General features: G+C 55.3%; 1 protein-coding gene across 7 annotated transcripts in view; it reads left to right on the top strand.

Moving 5' to 3' along the window:
- The window catches only part of Ptprf (protein tyrosine phosphatase receptor type F), a 75,191-nt gene extending 56,846 nt beyond the window's left edge, over positions 1-18,345 (top strand). For 3 of the 7 annotated variants that reach the window (XM_055618493.1, XM_055618491.1, XM_055618492.1), the window contains 21 exons: positions 457-574; positions 650-1,228; positions 1,919-2,016; positions 2,178-2,431; positions 2,516-2,609; positions 3,220-3,438; positions 3,810-3,964; positions 6,241-6,356; positions 8,945-8,977; positions 9,777-9,874; positions 13,103-13,226; positions 13,367-13,542; positions 14,205-14,324; positions 14,547-14,701; positions 14,780-15,065; positions 15,169-15,347; positions 15,572-15,698; positions 15,921-16,046; positions 16,274-16,428; positions 16,507-16,642; positions 17,070-18,345. In XM_055618493.1, coding sequence (XP_055474468.1) covers positions 457-574; positions 650-1,228; positions 1,919-2,016; positions 2,178-2,431; positions 2,516-2,609; positions 3,220-3,438; positions 3,810-3,964; positions 6,241-6,356; positions 8,945-8,977; positions 9,777-9,874; positions 13,103-13,226; positions 13,367-13,542; positions 14,205-14,324; positions 14,547-14,701; positions 14,780-15,065; positions 15,169-15,347; positions 15,572-15,698; positions 15,921-16,046; positions 16,274-16,428; positions 16,507-16,642; positions 17,070-17,138 — 3,417 coding nt within the window. In that variant the 3' untranslated portion in view covers positions 17,139-18,345. The remainder of the gene's footprint in view (positions 1-456; positions 575-649; positions 1,229-1,918; positions 2,017-2,177; positions 2,432-2,515; positions 2,610-3,219; positions 3,439-3,809; positions 3,965-6,240; positions 6,357-8,944; positions 8,978-9,776; positions 9,875-13,102; positions 13,227-13,366; positions 13,543-14,204; positions 14,325-14,546; positions 14,702-14,779; positions 15,066-15,168; positions 15,348-15,571; positions 15,699-15,920; positions 16,047-16,273; positions 16,429-16,506; positions 16,643-17,069) is intronic. The other 4 variants (XM_055618495.1, XM_055618494.1, XM_055618496.1 and 1 more) reach the window with 3 other exon arrangements.
- The last annotated feature ends 6 nt before the right edge of the window (positions 18,346-18,351 follow it).

Raw genomic sequence — 18,351 nt, 5'->3', positions numbered from 1 at the left:
TGTGTGTGTGTGTGTGTGTGTGTGTGTGTGTGTGTGTGTGTGTGTGTTTGCATTAGTGTCTGTAAGTGGCCTTGCACCTGCTAATTCAGAAGGGACTATAGTCTGTCATCTACGTGCATGTGCGTGCCAAGAGGCATGCAAGGTGCTGGGTGCGTGCAAGGCTCTGTCCTTGGTATATGTGTTTAGAGGGACCTCATGAGGTGTCACTCACAGCACAATGGAGTGAAAGAAACAGTGTGGCCCGTTGTTCTTCTTGGAAAGGAAGAATGAGCTGTCTGCCCCAGGCGTGGGGCTCCTGGGGTGGGTGGCATGCTCCTACCCATATCCCACCTGGCCTTCCTGCCTCGAGCAGAGTGAGGGTTTGTGCAACTCCACCTCCTGAGACCCTGGCCTGTGGCCCTTGGCGACAGTCTTCAGGTGACTGATAGGGACCTGCCCTCCCCCCTTCTCCTTCAGGAAACCACCATCAGTGGCCTCACCCCTGAGGCCACCTACTCCATCACCGTCGCTGCCTACACCACTAAGGGGGACGGTGCCCGAAGCAAGCCCAAAGTGGTTACTACGACAGGGGCAGGTGAGTGAGGGGTCTGGAACAAGGCTGGGTGGGCAGCAGGGAGGGCGGCACCAGAGCCCAGTGCGTGCTGTTCAGTCCCAGGACGGCCCACCATGATGGTCAGCACCACAGCCATGCACACGGCGCTGCTGCAGTGGCACCCCCCCAAGGAGCTTCCCGGAGAGCTGCTGGGCTACCGTCTGCAGTACCGTCGGGCCGACGAGGCGCGGCCCAACACCATAGATTTTGGCAAGGATGACCAGCATTTTACAGTCACCGGTCTGCACAAAGGGGCCACCTACATCTTCCGGCTTGCTGCCAAAAACCGGGCTGGCCCAGGTGAAGAGTTTGAGAAAGAGATCACAACCCCTGAGGATGTGCCCAGTGGCTTTCCCCAAAACCTTAGAGTGACAGGACTAACCACATCTACCACGGAACTTGCCTGGGACCCACCGGTGCTGGCAGAGAGGAACGGGCACATCACCAACTATACCGTGGTCTACCGTGACATCAACAGCCACCACGAACTACAGAATGTCACTGACAATATACACCTTACACTGCTTGGCCTTAAACCGGACACCACTTACGACATCAAGGTCCGTGCACATACCAGCAAAGGCGCCGGCCCACTCAGCCCCAGCATCCAGTCCCGGACCATGCCCACGGAGCAAGGTGTGTGCTGCAGTCAGGGCAGTGCCTGCCCAAGCCTGACTGCCGCTAGGGACCTGTGCTGACCTTGACCCACTGACCTCTCGCAACTGCTCCACCAGCTTCTGCTGTGTGACACATCAGTCTCTCGTGACTGCTAACCACTAATGAACAGGCACCACTTTCTTGGGTGTGTGGCCCTGGCCTCTGCTGTCCTTGACCTACTGACCTATGCTGCGTGATCTTCCAGTCTCTTGTGACCCTGATCCACTGATCTCTTTCCGCTATACCACCTTTTCCTAGGGTGTGCGGCTTACTGTGCTGTGGTTTGTAGCACTGATCTTTTGGGGCCTAACCTACTGACACCCAGGGACCATGCTCTGATGTGTGGCCACATGCTTCTCAGGACCACAAACCCACTGATCCCTGGCTACTATGACCAGTGTCTGAGCTCAGGCTTTGACCCGTGCTCTTTCGGAGATCTGGCCACAGGCACCGTGGCCCCCCCCAGACAGCTCAGCGCTCATTGTGGAAGAACCTGGTTTAGGAGTTGGCCTGTGCAATGTGATGCTGACTGGGGTACTTGGTTGTCACCCTCAGTCCATATCCCCTGTCTTCCCTACTCCCCTGTGCTTTAGCCATTGTCACATCCTCTGGCCCGTTCTCCCCACCCCAGCTAGCCACAGAGCTGACTCCCTCCTCATACCTCCACAGTCTTTGCCAAGAATTTCCGTGTGGCGGCTGCAATGAAGACGTCTGTGCTGCTCAGCTGGGAGGTCCCCGACTCTTACAAGTCAGCTGTACCCTTCAAGGTGGGTACGGAGCACCCACATTTGCTCAGCACTGCCATTCCGATCCCGGTGCACGCAGACATGCCTGTGAACTGGATCCTCGCTGTGCAGCCACTGCGCCCTGCAGACCTTCGGTGGGGCTCCACACCCAGGGGCACTAGCTACTCCTCTTCCCCTCACAGATCCTGTACAACGGCCAGAGCGTGGAGGTGGATGGGCACTCGATGCGGAAGCTGATTGCAGACTTGCAGCCCAACACAGAATACTCGTTTGTGCTGATGAATCGCGGCAGTAGCGCCGGGGGCCTGCAGCACCTGGTGTCCATCCGTACTGCCCCGGACCTCCTGCCGCACAAGCCACTGCCTGCCTCTGCCTTTATAGAGGATGGTCGCTTCTCGCTCTCCATGCCTCAAGTGCAGGACCCCTCGCTAGTCAGGTGTGCAGGAGAGTCCCAAGGCTAGTGGGGACCGTGATCCTAGTACTGGCGGTAAAGGTCCTGATTGTTGCTCTGTCCAAACAGGTGGTTCTACATTGTGGTGGTGCCCATTGACCGTGTGGGCGGGAACTTGCTGGCACCAAGATGGAACACACCAGAGGAGCTGGAGCTGGATGAGGTACCTAGGAAAGGATCAGCACTGAGGGCAGCCCTGTGTGGTTGGCAGTGGCCATCTTTCCCTCAGTGCCCCAGGAGACAGAATCTGGCTGTCAGCCACTCCACTGTGAGGAGAGGGACTCTGAGGGGACTCAGAAATGTTTTGTGAGTTCCAAGCAGGCTCATAGAGACTTCCCTGGAGGTGCTTCCTAAGAATCCCATGGCGTAGGAATCCATGGAGACATCGCTTCAGCTCTCAGAGTGTCAGGAGCCCTGTGGGCCTCAAAGAGGACCGTGGGTATAGAGCCCACGCAGGGCTTGAACCTTAAGCCTGAGTTCTGCTGACCACATGAACTCTCCTGTTTCCTCCTCACATCTCATGTGGAAACTGCTTCTGTGCGTAGGATAAGGTTATTCAGGGGGCCCTTCCTCTTAGGCTGCCAGGAAGGTCTCCCTGCGATGTCAGACAGTGTCCTGAAAGGGCTGCGGCCAGGCCGGGAATGTGGAGTTTCTTAGGGAGAGGGAGCCTCCATATCAGTTTCAGGAGCTGATATCCCAGGTTATGATCCCAGGTTATGGCCCCAGGGGCAGTTTGCTCCCAGGCCTTGTGTGACTCTGCTCTGTTTTGCCAGCTTCTGGAGGCCATTGAACAGGGAGGGGAGAAACAGCGGAGGCGCCGACGCCAGGCAGAGCGGCTGAAGCCATACGTGGCAGCTCAAGTGGATGAGCTCCCTGAGACCTTCACCCTGGGGGACAAGAAGAACTACCGGGGCTTCTACAACCGCCCCCTGTCTCCGGATCTGAGTTACCAGTGCTTTGTGCTTGCCTCCCTCAAGGAACCCGTGGACCAGGTTGGCGTGAGCTGCCGTGACTCTCAGAACCCTGAAACCTCAGGCTTAATCTAAGACTAGGCCCGTCTCAGACCTTAGGAGACCCCAAGGCTCTGCATTATCCCTGAAACTCCAACATCCTAGGACTAGGACAACCCCGAGGGCTAAGACCTAGGTATCCCATGACACTGGGCCTCAGGACCTAGAAGCCCAGACCTAATTTGGCTTCAGTAGCTCAGTCCTGCTAACCTGCCTCAAGTCGGTCTTTCAGGGTGTAGAGCCTGGGCCAGCCCCATGTCTCCTGATCTCAGGCTCCTCTTTGGGTTTGATCGGTGAGGGTGGGGGTTTCACACTGTGCTCACAGCCCTTGCTGTTGCTTCACTGGACCACAGAAGCGCTATGCCTCCAGCCCCTACTCGGATGAGATTGTAGTCCAGGTGACGCCAGCTCAGCAGCAGGAGGAGCCCGAGATGCTGTGGGTGACAGGCCCTGTCCTGGCGGTCATTCTCATCATACTCATTGTCATCGCTATCCTCCTGTTCAAGAGGTGAGTGCCGCACCTGGCTCTGGGGGACAGAGCCTGCCTCTTGCCTCAGGCCACTCTCTGGTGTGGTATTAAGTCGCCCATCCCAGCCTGGCCCCTGTGTACAGTGGGGAGGCAGGATGGACAGAAACAGCAGTTCAGTGTGTGTGCACGTCTGTGCAGGTCCTCAGGCATGTCCGTCTGTGTTTCTGTGCATGTGAGCGAGTCTGTCCCCTCGTCAGTTCTCAGGAGCCACTGATTCCTGGTCTTGTGCTATAAGCACTTTTCTTCTGCCACTAATTCCTGGCTGGTTCTGGCCTCCTCTCCTGCCCACAGAGGTCCAGCCTGAGTTGCAGACATGTAAAGACCCATTGTATCCATAGCTTTCTCTCAACACTTCGCTCTCTTGGGTAGTTGCAGCACCTGTCCCTGGGGCTGTCCTGCTGCCTCCAGATATTTTAATTGGCCACCCCAATTTAGTTAGTCAGTAAGTTTGAGTTTGGAGACAGGGTTTCACTATATAGCCTTCGATTTCCTAAACTGCGTAGACCAGGCTGGCCTTGGAATCACAGAGACCTGCCTGCCTCTGTCTCCCAAGCTACCCTAGGGACTGAGGGAACAGGAATCAGGGCTAATCTGGGTAACTTAGCTGGATTCTATTTTAAAAAACAAAACAAAAAAAAAAATATTTTTTTTTTTAAGGTGAGGCACTATAGCTCAGTGTGGAGTGCCTGCCTTTGCAGGTACAAAGACCCGGGTTCAATCCCCAGTACCACAAAAACGTAAAGAATTTTTAAAAAGCCTAACCTTTGAGCCTGAAGTTGAAATGCCTGGTTAGTTTAGCATCACCTGTGACATCATTACACCAAATAAATCTGGTTCCTTAGCCCCTGGGCTCCTGCTCTTCAGCGCCTCCCCACCCCAGCTCCCATTACCTCCTCACCTAGCAGCCATCCCCCCAGTCTTCTTACCCACTTCTAACTGCTGGTGTCCTGGAGCCCCTCATCTACCCAGAATGCCCCACTAGACATGTGCTGGGCCTACAGCTGCCGTGCTGGCTGTTGACAATGTGCTGTTCTGTGTCTGCTGCAGCACCTCATGGAGGTGTGCACTTCCTGTCCTCACCCTGCCTGTCTGGACCCTCCTGGCAAGCTCACTCCTCCCTCCATGGATAGACTTACAGGTGGCACTAGGGTGTCCCTCCCCCTCACTTAACCTCCCCGTTCCCACCCGGGTGAGGTTGTCCTATGGGTACCTTATCAGGGTCCCATACTTCCCTTGTCACGTGAGGGCTGAGTGCGCACCAGAAACAGTGACCGTTCCTCTCTTCTGTCTTTGCCTGTCTCTCGGGACCTAGTAAACAAGAAAGGTAGGAGTCATTGTTCCTTCTCTCCTTACACGCCTCCCCCTCTACTTACCCCTGTGCACATCTTGGGTCTGCAGGGGGGGTGGAGCTCTGAGCGGAACCCTCTTAGCCCGTGGCTTTAACCAGCAGGCTCCCTGGTTTGCAGAGAATACGCATTGGCATGAGGGACAGGCTCTGTCATGCTTCTGGTAGACTAGCTCTCTACCTTCCACAGACGGTGCTCCTCCCTGGGCGTGTGCACGCTGCAGCCCTCATTGCTTTCCTGAGTCCACAGAGCCCTCCAGAACCCTCCCCAGGCTCCCATTTCTCCAACCGAATTCCATCTCTGCACGCTGCAGAGCAGCAGGGACAGGTGTCCTGATGCGCACATGCGCAGGCACGTTTCCAAGTTCTCCCCACACGCTCCTTCACAGGGACTGCAGGTGCTCCCTGGGTAGTCTGTCTCTGACCCTGTCCCTCTCAGATGACCACGCTGAGGCCGGTGAGAGGACTCTGGCCAGGGCGTCACCTTTTCTGCCTCTCCCCTGCTGCTGTGGGCATCCACCTAGATACCTTTGAGAGCCAGGCAGCTGGGACCCAGTCCCTCTCGATGTTTGTGTGTTTTATGTGTCATTGCATGTGTTTTTGTGGTGGCTTCTGCTGCCTCAGCTGTGGTAGTCTTAAGGACAGCGGCCACTGTCCAGCGGTGACCTGCCTCCTGTCCAAAGGAGCCACCAGCCTCTATGACCTTCCTTCCTCGCTACACTGCTCCTGTGCCCACTCCACACCTGCTGTCTCTCTGCCCCCTCCCTGCGCTGTGTTCTCTCATGTTGACGCTGCTCTGCCCCTGGCTCAAGCCCACAGGTCCCAGGATAAGGTGGGGTTGTGGGAAGACATCTATGTTGTAGGGCTGCCTGCGTTCCACATTTTCATTGGCCTCCTCTTGCCTCTTCAGGAAGAGAACACACTCCCCGTCATCAAAGGATGAGCAGTCAATCGGGCTGAAGGACTCGCTGTTGGCCCACTCTTCTGACCCTGTGGAGATGCGAAGGCTCAACTACCAGACCCCAGGTAGAGCTGATTCCCTGGCCTCTTGGCTGCCAGTTCTGTCCCACAGGCCATAGGGCCCTTCACCAAAAGCCCTTAGTACCCGCTTATTTCTTGCTGCTTCTCTTCCTTTTTGGTTCCCATTGGATTGACATGACTGTAGCAGCATGCATGTCCAACAGGTGGACAGGCAGTCTGGGGCTAGGAGACTCCTAGAGACAGCAGAGGTCCCTGTGTGTCTCCAGGCTCTGATACAGACTACAGTAAGAGACCTCTTGGAGAACACATCTCTGGCACAAGTGGCCACTCTCTGCATCTGCTTTCTGGCCCTTCACCCAGAAGGACAGGCCATGTTAGAATTGAGAAGCTGGAGCAGACAGGATGGTAGAGGAAGAGCTCAAGCTTGACCCTTCGTGAGGTTGTTTGAGGTTCGCTGTGCCAGGATGCGGGCCACAGCTCCAGGCTCAGTACCTGTCCCTTTGCCTGAGCTGCTCTTGCATGACTTCCAGCTGTTGCTTCCACTAGGAATATCACTCCTTTTCTACACCCCAGAGACCTCAGGCCTCGGCTCCCTTCAAGATGTCTCTCAGAGAGCTGGAATTGCCTCAGTGACAGTCTCTGTAGCCGTAGCTCCAGGACCTGCCTCTTTCAACCCCATCCTTGTTTTTATCATGCAGTCGATTCTCGTTGGATGCCTGTGAGCGTACAACAATGGAATGCATGAGTGAGCTAAGGTGTGCACACCGAGTGTTGCCTGCGTGCCCGTGTGCCTGCGTGTGAGGTTATCACTGCACTTCAAATTACTTAGAGGCTTGAAACAATAGTAATTATGTATTCTCTCTCACAGTTTTTATGAGTCAGGAATTCAGACAGGGCACGGTAGAATCAGTGTCTAACCCAGACTGCCTGGGCCCTCAGCCGGAAGACTTGAAAGCTGGGAACTAGAGTCATTTAAAGTGGGGCTGGCAAACTATGGCCTGGAGCCGAATATGGCCCACCATCTTCTTTGGTAAATAACGTTTTCCTTGCACACCACTACACCCATTCATTTCTGGGAACCTTTGCACTGCAAAGGTCAGTTTACAAAAGATATCCTGGGTATCTGAAAGCCTAAAGTTTTGGGGTTTTTGGTTTGGTTTGGTTTGGTTTGGTTTGTTTTTTTGTTTTGTTTTGTTTGTTTGTTTGGTTGGTTGGTTGGTTGGTTGGTTGGTTTGGTGTTTTTGTTGTGAGTGTTTGCCAACCCCTGGGTTTGTTCCAGTGCTGGGTACCTCACAGCTTGGTGACTGAATTCCAAAGATACAGCGTGTCGTGAGAGTGTGCCCTGTAGACGTAGCAGGCTGTTAGAATCAGTGAGTGAATCTGTGAGGAATTCCAGCATTAAAGCGGTGTGACTGGAGAGCCAAAGAGCCTGCTCTCGGAGGGTGCCAAGCCTCGTGGGCAACATGCAGGGTTGGAGGTGCCTCTGAGTGGAAGCACTCACTGTGTATACATCAAGTTAAAACCCTTGGAATATTTCTGCAGTGTTGGAATATTATGCCAAGAGGTAACGAGGGCTACACAAAGGTCTCCTTGACTAGGACCTTGACCAGCAGACTGAGCAGCTTAGACTCCCCCTGAGGGACTCGGGGAGTGGTTGAAGGTCCTCATCAGGGGAGTAGCAGTGCTGCTGTGGAAATACTGTGACTGCCTCTGTGGAGAGTGGACCCACGGAGAAGACACTGGGGCAAGGCAGCTAAGTGATAGGGGAGGGGCAGTGGGGACAGAGGAGGAGAACAGGCTCTGGAGGCTGAGGATGGCCAAGGCAGAAGGGTTTCCGCTTGAGCCCGCACAGAGATGCAGGGATGGTTCTGTGGCTGCCACCGTAGAGAATGTCCTAGGCGCAGGAGGCCTGTGGATCAAGACCTTTGTGCTGACGTCAGCACTGGAGCCACCCTTGTGAGTGGTGCCACGGATCATGCAGTGGTCAGAGCCCAGGATGAGCAGACACTCCCAGGATGAGGAGAAAGGGAGAAGGGAGCACACGGAGGCAGTGTGGTGTAGTGTTAGGGGACAATGTCTTCAGAGGCCTGAGCAGAAAGGGGCCCTGTCTCAAGGGCTGGCCTAGTGTGACACTGAGAAGGGAGGGCCAGTAGCTTAACTGGGTGAGAGCTTAGCATCCAGGCGTAAGTATTGCCACGGGTTGAAGAGCAAGCAACAAAGGAAAGAGTCCCTTTCAAATAGTGTGTGACGGATACCATGGGTACATGACATCCCCAAGAAGAGAGGAGTGTGAGGTTAAAACGGATTTTTCATTTCCCATATGGAGACCATCTGAAAATAGCCTAGGTCAGATTTTGAGGGGCTGAGGGCTAGATTGGATTGAGTGTTTGCTTAGAGAGTCTCAAGAGGCCACTCAGACCCGTGGTATTTGGGAGCACTCCTTTCTGGAGGCTGGACATCTGTATCACTGGAAGACCAAGGGGCTTGTGGGACCTCTCCCATGCTTCCGTCTCTGTCCCTTCCTCTTGCCCTCCCCCTGCAGCCCCTGATGTCTCACAGCAGGACCAGGTGACCAGGAAAGGTTCCTGAGCTCTGCTCCTGCCCATTGTCTTCTTGGTTTGTTTTCTCCGCAGGTTCCAGTGCCCCCAGTTGCCCGAATATCTCAAGTTAGTTTTCAAAGTTCCTGTGTTTGGGGACACTTTGGCTTCAATGTCTGTCTCCGCTCCTCTACTTTCTCACATTAACCTCTTTTCCTCCTTGTTCTTCCCCCCTTTCCTCTGTCCCTTCCTTCTGGCTGTCTCACTTCTCTCCTTCCTCCCTCACCATCCCCACCATGCCCGCCTTGCCTCCTGTGGTCTCTTCTCTCCCACCCTGTCCCCTTCTCCCTGCCACCCCTGGTCTGATACATCAGTCTGGTGCCTCTGTGTCCTGTTCCCTTGCCTCTGCCTTCATAGCTTTCTCCTCGTCTCTGCCTCTCTCCCTACTTCTGTGTCACTCTGCCACCGTCTCCGCACTCCATGACCATTCCGTCCACACACTTGGTGCCCGGGACGACAGGGTCATGAAATCCCCCAGGGTGACTGGCATCAATGAGGGGTATGGGGTCTGTCTCAGACAGGTGTTGTCAGGGCCCAGCTTCCAAACTGTCTGCTGCTGCCACTTCCTGAACCTTCAGCCCAGTCTTTGAGGGAAGAAGCCTCTTGTTCCTCTTAGGCAGAGAGCCCTGTTGTCCCTGTGTGGCACCAGATCACCTGGACATGCTTCCGTGCTCTCACAGTACACACACACCCCTCGCTGGCCTCCCCTGACCCTCAGCCACTGTGTTCTGCCATTCCTGTCGCCGCATGTGCTGATGTCTCCATCCACCAGTGCCAAGTGCTCCATGATCACAAATTCTTGGGCTGTCTGTGCCACCCTGCTCAGAACTCACACTGATGCCACCTTTGTGTGTTCCCCCTCCCCCAGGTATGCGAGACCACCCACCTATTCCCATCACTGACCTAGCAGACAATATTGAACGCCTCAAAGCCAACGATGGGCTCAAGTTCTCCCAGGAATATGAGGTGAGGCACCCACCACCCCCACCATGTGTCCTCAGTCTACCCATGTCAATTTTTGTCTTATCCTGGGTCCCAGCTGGGTAGGCCAGGGAGGTCAAAAGCAAAGCAGTTGGAGAACTGTCTTAGGTGCTGGGCCCAGCCCACAGGCTCACCACAGCCCTCTGCTGGTCACCCCTGGACATGCCTCAGAAGGCTCTGCTAGGTGTAAATGTCTCGATGCTAGTGGAAGCACTGGTCTTAGTAGCAATGGCCACGATAGCTGGCCTCTGACGAGAGTGGGTCAGCTCTTACCAGGCACTCTTACTCGCTCCCTCATGGAGTGTTGCTGTCACAGTCGTGTCTTATATGCCAGAAAGCAAGACTCAAACAGGGGAGTGAGTTGCCCAGAGTCAAACAGCTGAGGAGTAGTGGAGCCAGGATTCCAACCTGGACCTGCCCTGTGCCTGGCTGCCTGACCTCCCACACCTCAGGCTTGGGTCACAGTGTTACCGAGGAGCCAGGAAGATTGTTCTTGGCGCAACTTCCATCCTTATTAAACTGACCCCCTTTGATCACATGTGCACTCAGAAATGTACATAGATGGGGAGTCAGGAACCCCTCCAAGCATTTACCTCACTCTGGTCTTGACCTGTTTTTTCTGGGAGCTCAGACTTTGGAGTCAGTCTATCCCACCCACGGTTCTTTGCCAGGGGTAATTGAGTCTCTCCAAGCCATTTAGTCAGGAGAGCCTCCTTAGAAAAGAAGTGATAAGAAGACCCCCTTTCTCTAGAAGCACTGGCGGCGCTGGCTCTGCTGAGTCTGCCACTCTTGCCAGCCTTTGGCGTAGGCCTCAGAAGATGGCTGCTGGCTGGATGATGAATGATGGGTGGATCAGCCAGACCCAGGGATTTGCTCTCTTCTAGTCAGGTGTCTACTCTGGATAATGTTTTGTGGGCCTGTCCCCAGGCATTGGAATTGCCCTTTAAGGGCCGTGGGCCAGATAGATCCTGAGGGCAACAGGCCAGGCTTCACGAGAAGAAAATTGAGTTTGGCCGTAGATGGATGAGTGTGTCTTCACACAGCAACAGTGCCGCCGCCACTGTAACAGAGCATGCAGTCCAGGCGTCCTGCATTCAACTTGGCTCTGGCCAAGAAGGCCTTCCTTATTTTTCACCAATATTCACCCTTGTCCTGTCCTACAACTTCCCATCCTTCCAGTAAGGCTCTGCCCATCTTGCCTCCCAAGGCCCCTATTCACAGCAGTCACTTTGCCACCTGCTGCCCATTCCTGTCATCTGAGCTTTCTTAAAGGAACTTCTTTGTCCTAGAAGCCTTCCCTGGCTACCCAAATCTATCGTAGGCTCTCCCGTAGCTTTCTCTTTCACGGTCTGTTAGTCATTTGTCATACTATTGCTAGCATCTAGCTCATGCCCAACCCTGTGCTGGAAGCTGGGCATGTAGACACAAATGGCCTTGGGACACAGTCACTGAGAGACACAGGCGGACAGGTAATCAATGCTGAATGTGTGGTTCTGACAATATTCTCTGAAATTATATATAGCAAACGATGGTGGGTGTGTCGCAGGGGTGAGGTCTCACAGAAATGGTGAGTCAGCCTCCTCGGAGAATAATGAGGCTAGGACCAAAACGGAGGAGACTTCGTATTGTAGGTGTTGGTTCTGTCCGTCTGCATAGGAAGGCCAGCATCGCACCTGTCTGGAGTAGAGAGGTGCAGACGTGCACACGGCTGTGTAGTGCTGGGCACACCGTGAGTTCCCATGGAGATCGAGCCATTAGCATTTTTGTGCCCTGAGCGAGCGAAGAGCATGGAGTCTCTTGAGCAAGAAAGTGACGCTCAGATCTGCATTTTTGTTGTTGTCGTTCTGGCTGAAGGACAGAGCAGGTTGGAGTAGGGCGAGGGAGGAGGCATGGAGGTGCCAAGCCAAGCTAGGTGCCTAGCTGAGGGCGGCGGCAGCCAGCGGGAGGATAGAGGAAGGGGTTGTGGTGAGCAAAGGGAGGGGCCTTGGAGAATTTCTGAGGTGGTCTTCAGACGCCGTCTGGGCTTCCTTGGTAAGTGAGGGATGCTTCGGAACAGTCTGGTCAGCTCTAGTATCTAAGCCTGATAGTCCTGTGGATGGGATGGAGGCGGGGTTAATGGGAGTGGCTCAGTCAGTGACTCCCTTACAGAGGTCCCAGAACCAGTGTGAGGATGGCAGGCTTGGATGGATTTGTAAAATGTGTCCTTGTAATCCCAGTGTGGGAAGTAGAGACTGCCCGGCCTGCCTGGCCTTGTTGGTGAGCTGTAGGTCACGGAGAGGTCCTGGCCCAAAGAAGGTGGATGGTGTTACTGAGGTGGTCTCCAGTCCACCCACCATTCATGTGCACAGGCACATACATGCACACACATGCACTTTAGCACAGAAAAAAGAATCTTAGCTGGGTGTGGAGTTGCACGCCTTTAGTCCCAGCACCCAGGGAGGCAGAGGCAGGCGGATATCTCTGAGTTTGAGGCTAGCCTGATCTACAAATCGAGTACAGGATAGCCAAGGCTACACAAAGAAACCCTGTCTCTAACCTCCCCCTGCTCAAAAAAAAGAAAAAAGTTTTGTGGATGGGCTATGGATGTAACCCAGCATTTGCCAAGCCCTGGATTTGACCCCTGGCGCCACATAATAAATGGGGTAACACACACACACTGTCATTCCACCACTCGAAGCATGGAAGCAGAAAGGTGAGAGGTTCAGGGTCATCCTTACCTACATAGCAAGGTCAAACCTAACCAGGTATGCATGAGACCCTGCCCAAAAATTAATTAATTGATTTTTAAAAAGGCATTTCCTGAGCAGTGAAGATGAAGAGGTGAAACGGGAAAAGATTTAGTGAGGAGAGGGCCTGGTAGGAAGGGTTGAAGGGCCTAGGTCCTACTTGTAGGGAGGGTGAGGGAACAGAGATACAGAAGGCGGCTGGGCAGAGCCTTGGGAGTTTCCAGTATGGTCCAGATAGCTGCAGTTGCTTTCATTACCTGTGCTCATTTCACTAGTTGGGTGCAAGGGGCCTGTCTCATGCCCCACCCTGTCCTCAACCACCGTGGGAAGGGGATCTGGTGTGGAAGTGTGAGTCCTCAATTTGTTACTTTCTAGACTTGGGCTTTGTCAGCCCTGTGGCTGGGGAGTGTGGGGGTACTCACCAGCAAAGCACCATGAGTAGGCCTCCCCTGGCGTGGCCCTCACTCTCCCTGTTTCTTTCTGGCAGTCCATTGACCCTGGGCAGCAGTTCACGTGGGAAAATTCCAACTCGGAGGTGAACAAGCCAAAGAACCGCTATGCAAACGTCATTGCCTACGACCACTCTCGAGTTCTCCTCACATCCATTGATGGTGAGCCCGGGGCAGGCTACGCTCCTCCTCCTTCGCTCTCCTCTCCCCTGCTCTCTGGAATGCTCTTAGGCTCGGCTCGGTGGGCTGGCGGGGGGGCGGGGGCTAGGTTAACGCACTCTCGCATCCCTTTCCATCCATAGGTGTTCCTGGGAGTGACTACATCAATGCCAACTACATCGATGGCTACCGAAAGCAGAACGCCTACATCGCCACGCAGGGTCCACTGCCCGAGACCATGGGCGATTTCTGGCGGATGGTGTGGGAGCAGCGCACAGCCACCGTGGTCATGATGACCAGGCTAGAGGAGAAATCCCGGGTGAGGGGGATGGACGGGAAGTGATGCTGTGCAAGGCAGTCTGTGAAGTTTTTCCAGGGACTCCCCAGGGGCTGTGGTTTTCTTGGCGAATTGTCTCATTCCCTAGATACCAGGGCACTGCGGAGATACAATGTAGCGTGTTCCCCAGGTGTTTGTGGGTTCCTGGGATGTTAATATGTTTTGCCAAATGCTGTCATTTTCTGGAATGTTAATATGTTCCCCCATTTCTGGTGTGTTCCTGGGGTGTTCACATGTTCTCCAGATGCCAGAGTGTTCCTGGGGCATTCACACATCTAAGTTAATTAGTGGAAGGAGCTGCTGATGTCTGCTTTTGCACTGCGAAGCATTGACTGGAACATAAAATTTACAGAGCTTGAAAATGGGGCATAAACGTTATGGGTAAATTTGGCAGAAAATGCCTGGTGCGCCCTGGTGTTGAATAAATAATTTTCAATTATGGTCCTCCTTCAACTAGTGAGGGCAAGGGTGGCAGCTTAGTGTGATGAGGCCTGGTGAGGAAGAGGGAAGGTGAGAGGTCAGAGCTGGACCTCTGTAGCCAGGTAGGCTGGACCTTTCCCTCTGCTTCTGCCTGTCTGAGCCGTTGAGCGTTCTACAACGTTGTCACCCGGACCTTGTCTCCTGCCCTGCCCATCCCCCTCCAGGTGAAGTGTGATCAGTATTGGCCAGCCCGCGGCACTGAGACCTATGGCCTCATCCAGGTGACCCTGGTGGACACTGTAGAGCTGGCCACATACACCATGCGCACCTTTGCACTCCATAAGGTATGACCCCAGCCTCGTCCACCACTTAGATTGTAAGGGCAGTGGCCTGAGTGTCAGGGGCTGTCAGGGTCTGGGAGGCGTGTGAGGGGTTGTCATAGCCTGTGTTATGTGACAGTGTCTAGTGTGGCTCTGGTTATCACCTGAGAGCTGTTGGTGTGGCTCCTTCCCGGGGTCTGTGGCAGGCAGACCAACCTCCTCATCCCTATTGACTCTACTCCCCAGAGCGGCTCCAGTGAGAAGCGTGAGCTGCGTCACTTCCAGTTCATGGCCTGGCCAGACCACGGGGTTCCCGAGTACCCGACTCCCATCTTGGCCTTCCTGAGACGGGTCAAGGCCTGCAACCCACTAGATGCAGGGCCCATGGTGGTGCACTGCAGGTGAGAGAGCACAGAGCCACCGGAGGGGTGGGGCGGGGGTGAGGAGGCCACTGCCCTGAGCCGCGCTCGTGTCCGCAGCGCCGGCGTGGGCCGCACGGGCTGCTTTATCGTCATCGACGCGATGTTGGAGCGGATGAAGCACGAGAAGACTGTCGACATCTACGGCCACGTGACGTGCATGCGCTCACAAAGGAACTACATGGTACAGACAGAGGACCAGTATGTGTTCATCCATGAGGCGCTGCTGGAGGCCGCCATGTGCGGACACACCGAGGTGCCTGCTCGCAACCTCTACGCCCACATCCAGAAGTTGGGCCAAGTGCCTCCCGGGGAGAGCGTCACTGCCATGGAGCTTGAGTTCAAGGTGGGGCTCCCGTGGACCTGCCTGACTCCAGGGATCCTGGACTGGGTCTCGGGAAGGCCTGTCTGCAGGAAGCCAGGCCTGACAAAACTCTTCCTCTTCACAGTTGCTGGCCAACTCCAAGGCCCACACGTCTCGCTTCATTAGTGCCAACCTGCCCTGCAACAAGTTCAAGAACCGCCTGGTGAACATCATGCCCTATGAGCTGACCCGGGTGTGTCTGCAGCCCATCCGCGGTGTGGAGGGCTCTGACTACATCAACGCCAGCTTTCTGGATGGTTACAGGTCGGCACGCTTCCCTCTGCCCCACACAGTGCCTTCTGGTACCTTGGTCTGCTCCTGGTTGGGGGAATAGGGACTAGCCCCGAAAGATCAAGAGTGAGTTGGGTTCAGAAGTGAGGGCTTCCTGGAGGAGGGCTGGGCTCTGAGCAGGGTCCTAAGGATGTAGGCAGTGTCGGGATAGCCGGGGGCAGCAGCACCTCCAGCATGTCAGGTCTTATGTCACCCAGACAGCAGAAGGCCTACATAGCCACACAGGGGCCTCTGGCAGAGAGCACCGAGGACTTCTGGCGCATGTTGTGGGAGCACAATTCCACCATCATCGTCATGCTGACCAAGCTTCGGGAGATGGGCAGGGTGAGCCCACCCCTCCCCCTAGGGCCCCTCTCACGCCAGGGAGGACACCGGCCACCCTTGGGGAAAATGCTCCTTTTTCACTCTCTGCTCTCATACCCCAGCTTCCCATCAGCATAGCCTCAGGCTCTTCCCCACACCTGAGGCGGCCTGTCCCAGAGTCCTCTGAAACTCTCTTCCCCTGGCCTTCCCCTGACCGTGGGGGCTGCGGTGTTCTGTCCACAGGAGAAGTGTCACCAGTACTGGCCAGCAGAGCGCTCCGCTCGGTACCAGTACTTCGTGGTTGACCCGATGGCAGAGTACAACATGCCCCAGTATATCCTGCGGGAGTTCAAGGTCACGGATGCCCGGGTGAGTGTCGACCAAAGAGTAAGCACAGAAACGGACACCATCTCACACGGCCTGAGCGCTGAGCACGGGTGGGTCCGGGTCTGCCCCCTGGTGCTTCAGCTCGAACTGCAGGAACCCCGAGCTGAGCGTGCTAGCTCCTGGAGTGTTCCTGCGAATGCTTCCCTGTGTTGTGCTCCTGGTCTGGAGGGCCACAGACCGTAATTCTGGCCCCTGCCCTTCTCCGCCAGGATGGGCAGTCGAGGACAATCCGACAGTTCCAGTTTACAGACTGGCCAGAGCAAGGGGTGCCCAAAACAGGAGAAGGCTTCATCGACTTCATCGGTCAGGTGCACAAGACCAAGGAACAGTTTGGGCAGGATGGGCCCATCACGGTGCATTGCAGGTAGGCCGTCCCCACGGAGGGCCGGGGGTGGAGGGAGGGGAGCAGGCCTCCTGACACCAATGGCCGTCCTCTGAGCAGCGCTGGTGTGGGTCGCACGGGCGTGTTCATCACTCTGAGCATCGTCCTGGAGCGCATGCGGTACGAAGGCGTGGTTGACATGTTCCAGACCGTGAAGACCCTCCGGACACAGCGCCCTGCAATGGTGCAGACAGAGGTACGCACACCAGAGGGAGGGGCCCACGTGTCTCCCCAAAGTCATCAGCTGACCGCAGCCGGCCCGCATGTATGTGTTCATGTTATGTGCCGTTACTTGTCCTGCCTAACGGGCAGGGTAGAGGAGAGCGAGCTGTGTTCATTCGGGAGCTCTGTCCTGAGCTCTGGTGTCAGACTTGCTGCCTTGTGTGTGGGTCGGGGTCGGACACAGCAGTCTGGGTGCAGATAGATGTGGCTGCAGTAGCAGAGGTGCCTACAGGCCTGGGAGAGGGAGGAGAGGCCAGCCTTTAGGGGCTTCATCTGGAGAGCCTGCTCGAGCCAGCAGGGCCTGTCTGTGCCACTGTCTGCAGCTCGAGTGGCCTTCTCTGTTTAGAACAGCTGTTGGCCCTGTTCGCACTGACCAGCCCCCCCCCCCCCCTTTCTGAAAGGACCAATACCAGCTGTGCTACCGTGCGGCCCTGGAATACCTCGGCAGCTTTGACCACTATGCAACGTAACTACTGCTCCCCTCTCCTCCGCCGCTCCCCTTGGGGGCTCCGGAGGGGACCCAGCTCCTCTGAGCCATACCGACCATCGTCCAGCCCTCCTGCACGGATGCTGTAGCCGGCAGAGCACAGCCCACTGGGATCACAGCATTTCGGGAACATTGCCACACCAGTCAGAGAGCCCAGAACACCTGGGCACGTAGGCGGACTGGCAGCCTGGCTCTGGGCCCTTGTCCACCGGGCCCAAGTGGAGCCCCGCTTCGAGCTCTCTGTTCAGCTCCACGTTTCTCATGCTTCTCATGGGGTGGGGAAGGGGGCAAAGCTCCCACTTTTTATACATTCGGAGGGGTAGACTGAGGCATCCTCGCCTCTTCCCTCCGACTTTTCCTTTTGCAGATCTTTCACTGCAGATTGGGCTGCTGTGGGAGTTGGGAGTTACTTTGTTTTCCTTTTTGAGTTCATGTTGGATCCTTTGTTGTACAACTTCTGCTGAAGGACAGTACATGCCTTCCTTTCAAGGAGCTAGGGCCCTGTCTGGGCAGGCGGCCGCGGCCCAGGAGGCAGCAGGGCCCCTGCCACCCTCCAGACTTTCAGATGAGATCCTATTCCAGCCAAATGCAGGGAAACACGTTTTGTTCGTTTTAGGTTTTGTTTTTCTTTGAGAGCCTTTTTTTAGGCCCCACAGACAGCAGTGGGCGGGGAGGCGATAGGAAACACATTTCCAGTGTGCATTTAACATTCATAGCCTACAACCACAGACGTGTCTGGGGGGCCTGGCAAGGCCTTCCCCATCACCATCGTGTTTGCAAAGGTTCAAAAAACAAAAAAGGAAAAAAAAAAAAAAACACAAAAATAAATGTTTTTTTAAAAAGAAAAAAAAAAAAGAAAAGAAAGAAAGATTCATCCCCTGGCCTCTACTTCAGATCCCGAAGTGGGAGGCCGCTCAATGTGCCTGGGGCCCACCATGGGCCCCCAGAGTCTCGCTCTCATCCCCAGCATTGCAGCGTGGCAGGTGTTTGTAGGCTGTGGGTTCTGGCCCCCTCAGTAGATGAATGGCACAGGTGAGGGCCCGTGCCACGCCCCACACACCTCAGGGCCAAGCGGGGGCGTGGTTGGCCCTTCAGGTCTAGGCCAGTGGGCCTGGAAGCACATGTCTGTCCTCAGCAGGGGCCAGATGCTTTCTCTCCTGGTTTGCAGCTCTCTTCAAATCCCCCCCCCCCCCCCC

This window comes from Psammomys obesus, unplaced genomic scaffold (assembly GCF_907164565.1).
Source record: "Psammomys obesus unplaced genomic scaffold, mPsaObe1.curated_primary_1811, whole genome shotgun sequence".
NCBI classification, from domain to species: Eukaryota; Metazoa; Chordata; class Mammalia; order Rodentia; family Muridae; genus Psammomys; species Psammomys obesus.
This window is presented reverse-complemented; position numbering and strand designations above follow the sequence as displayed.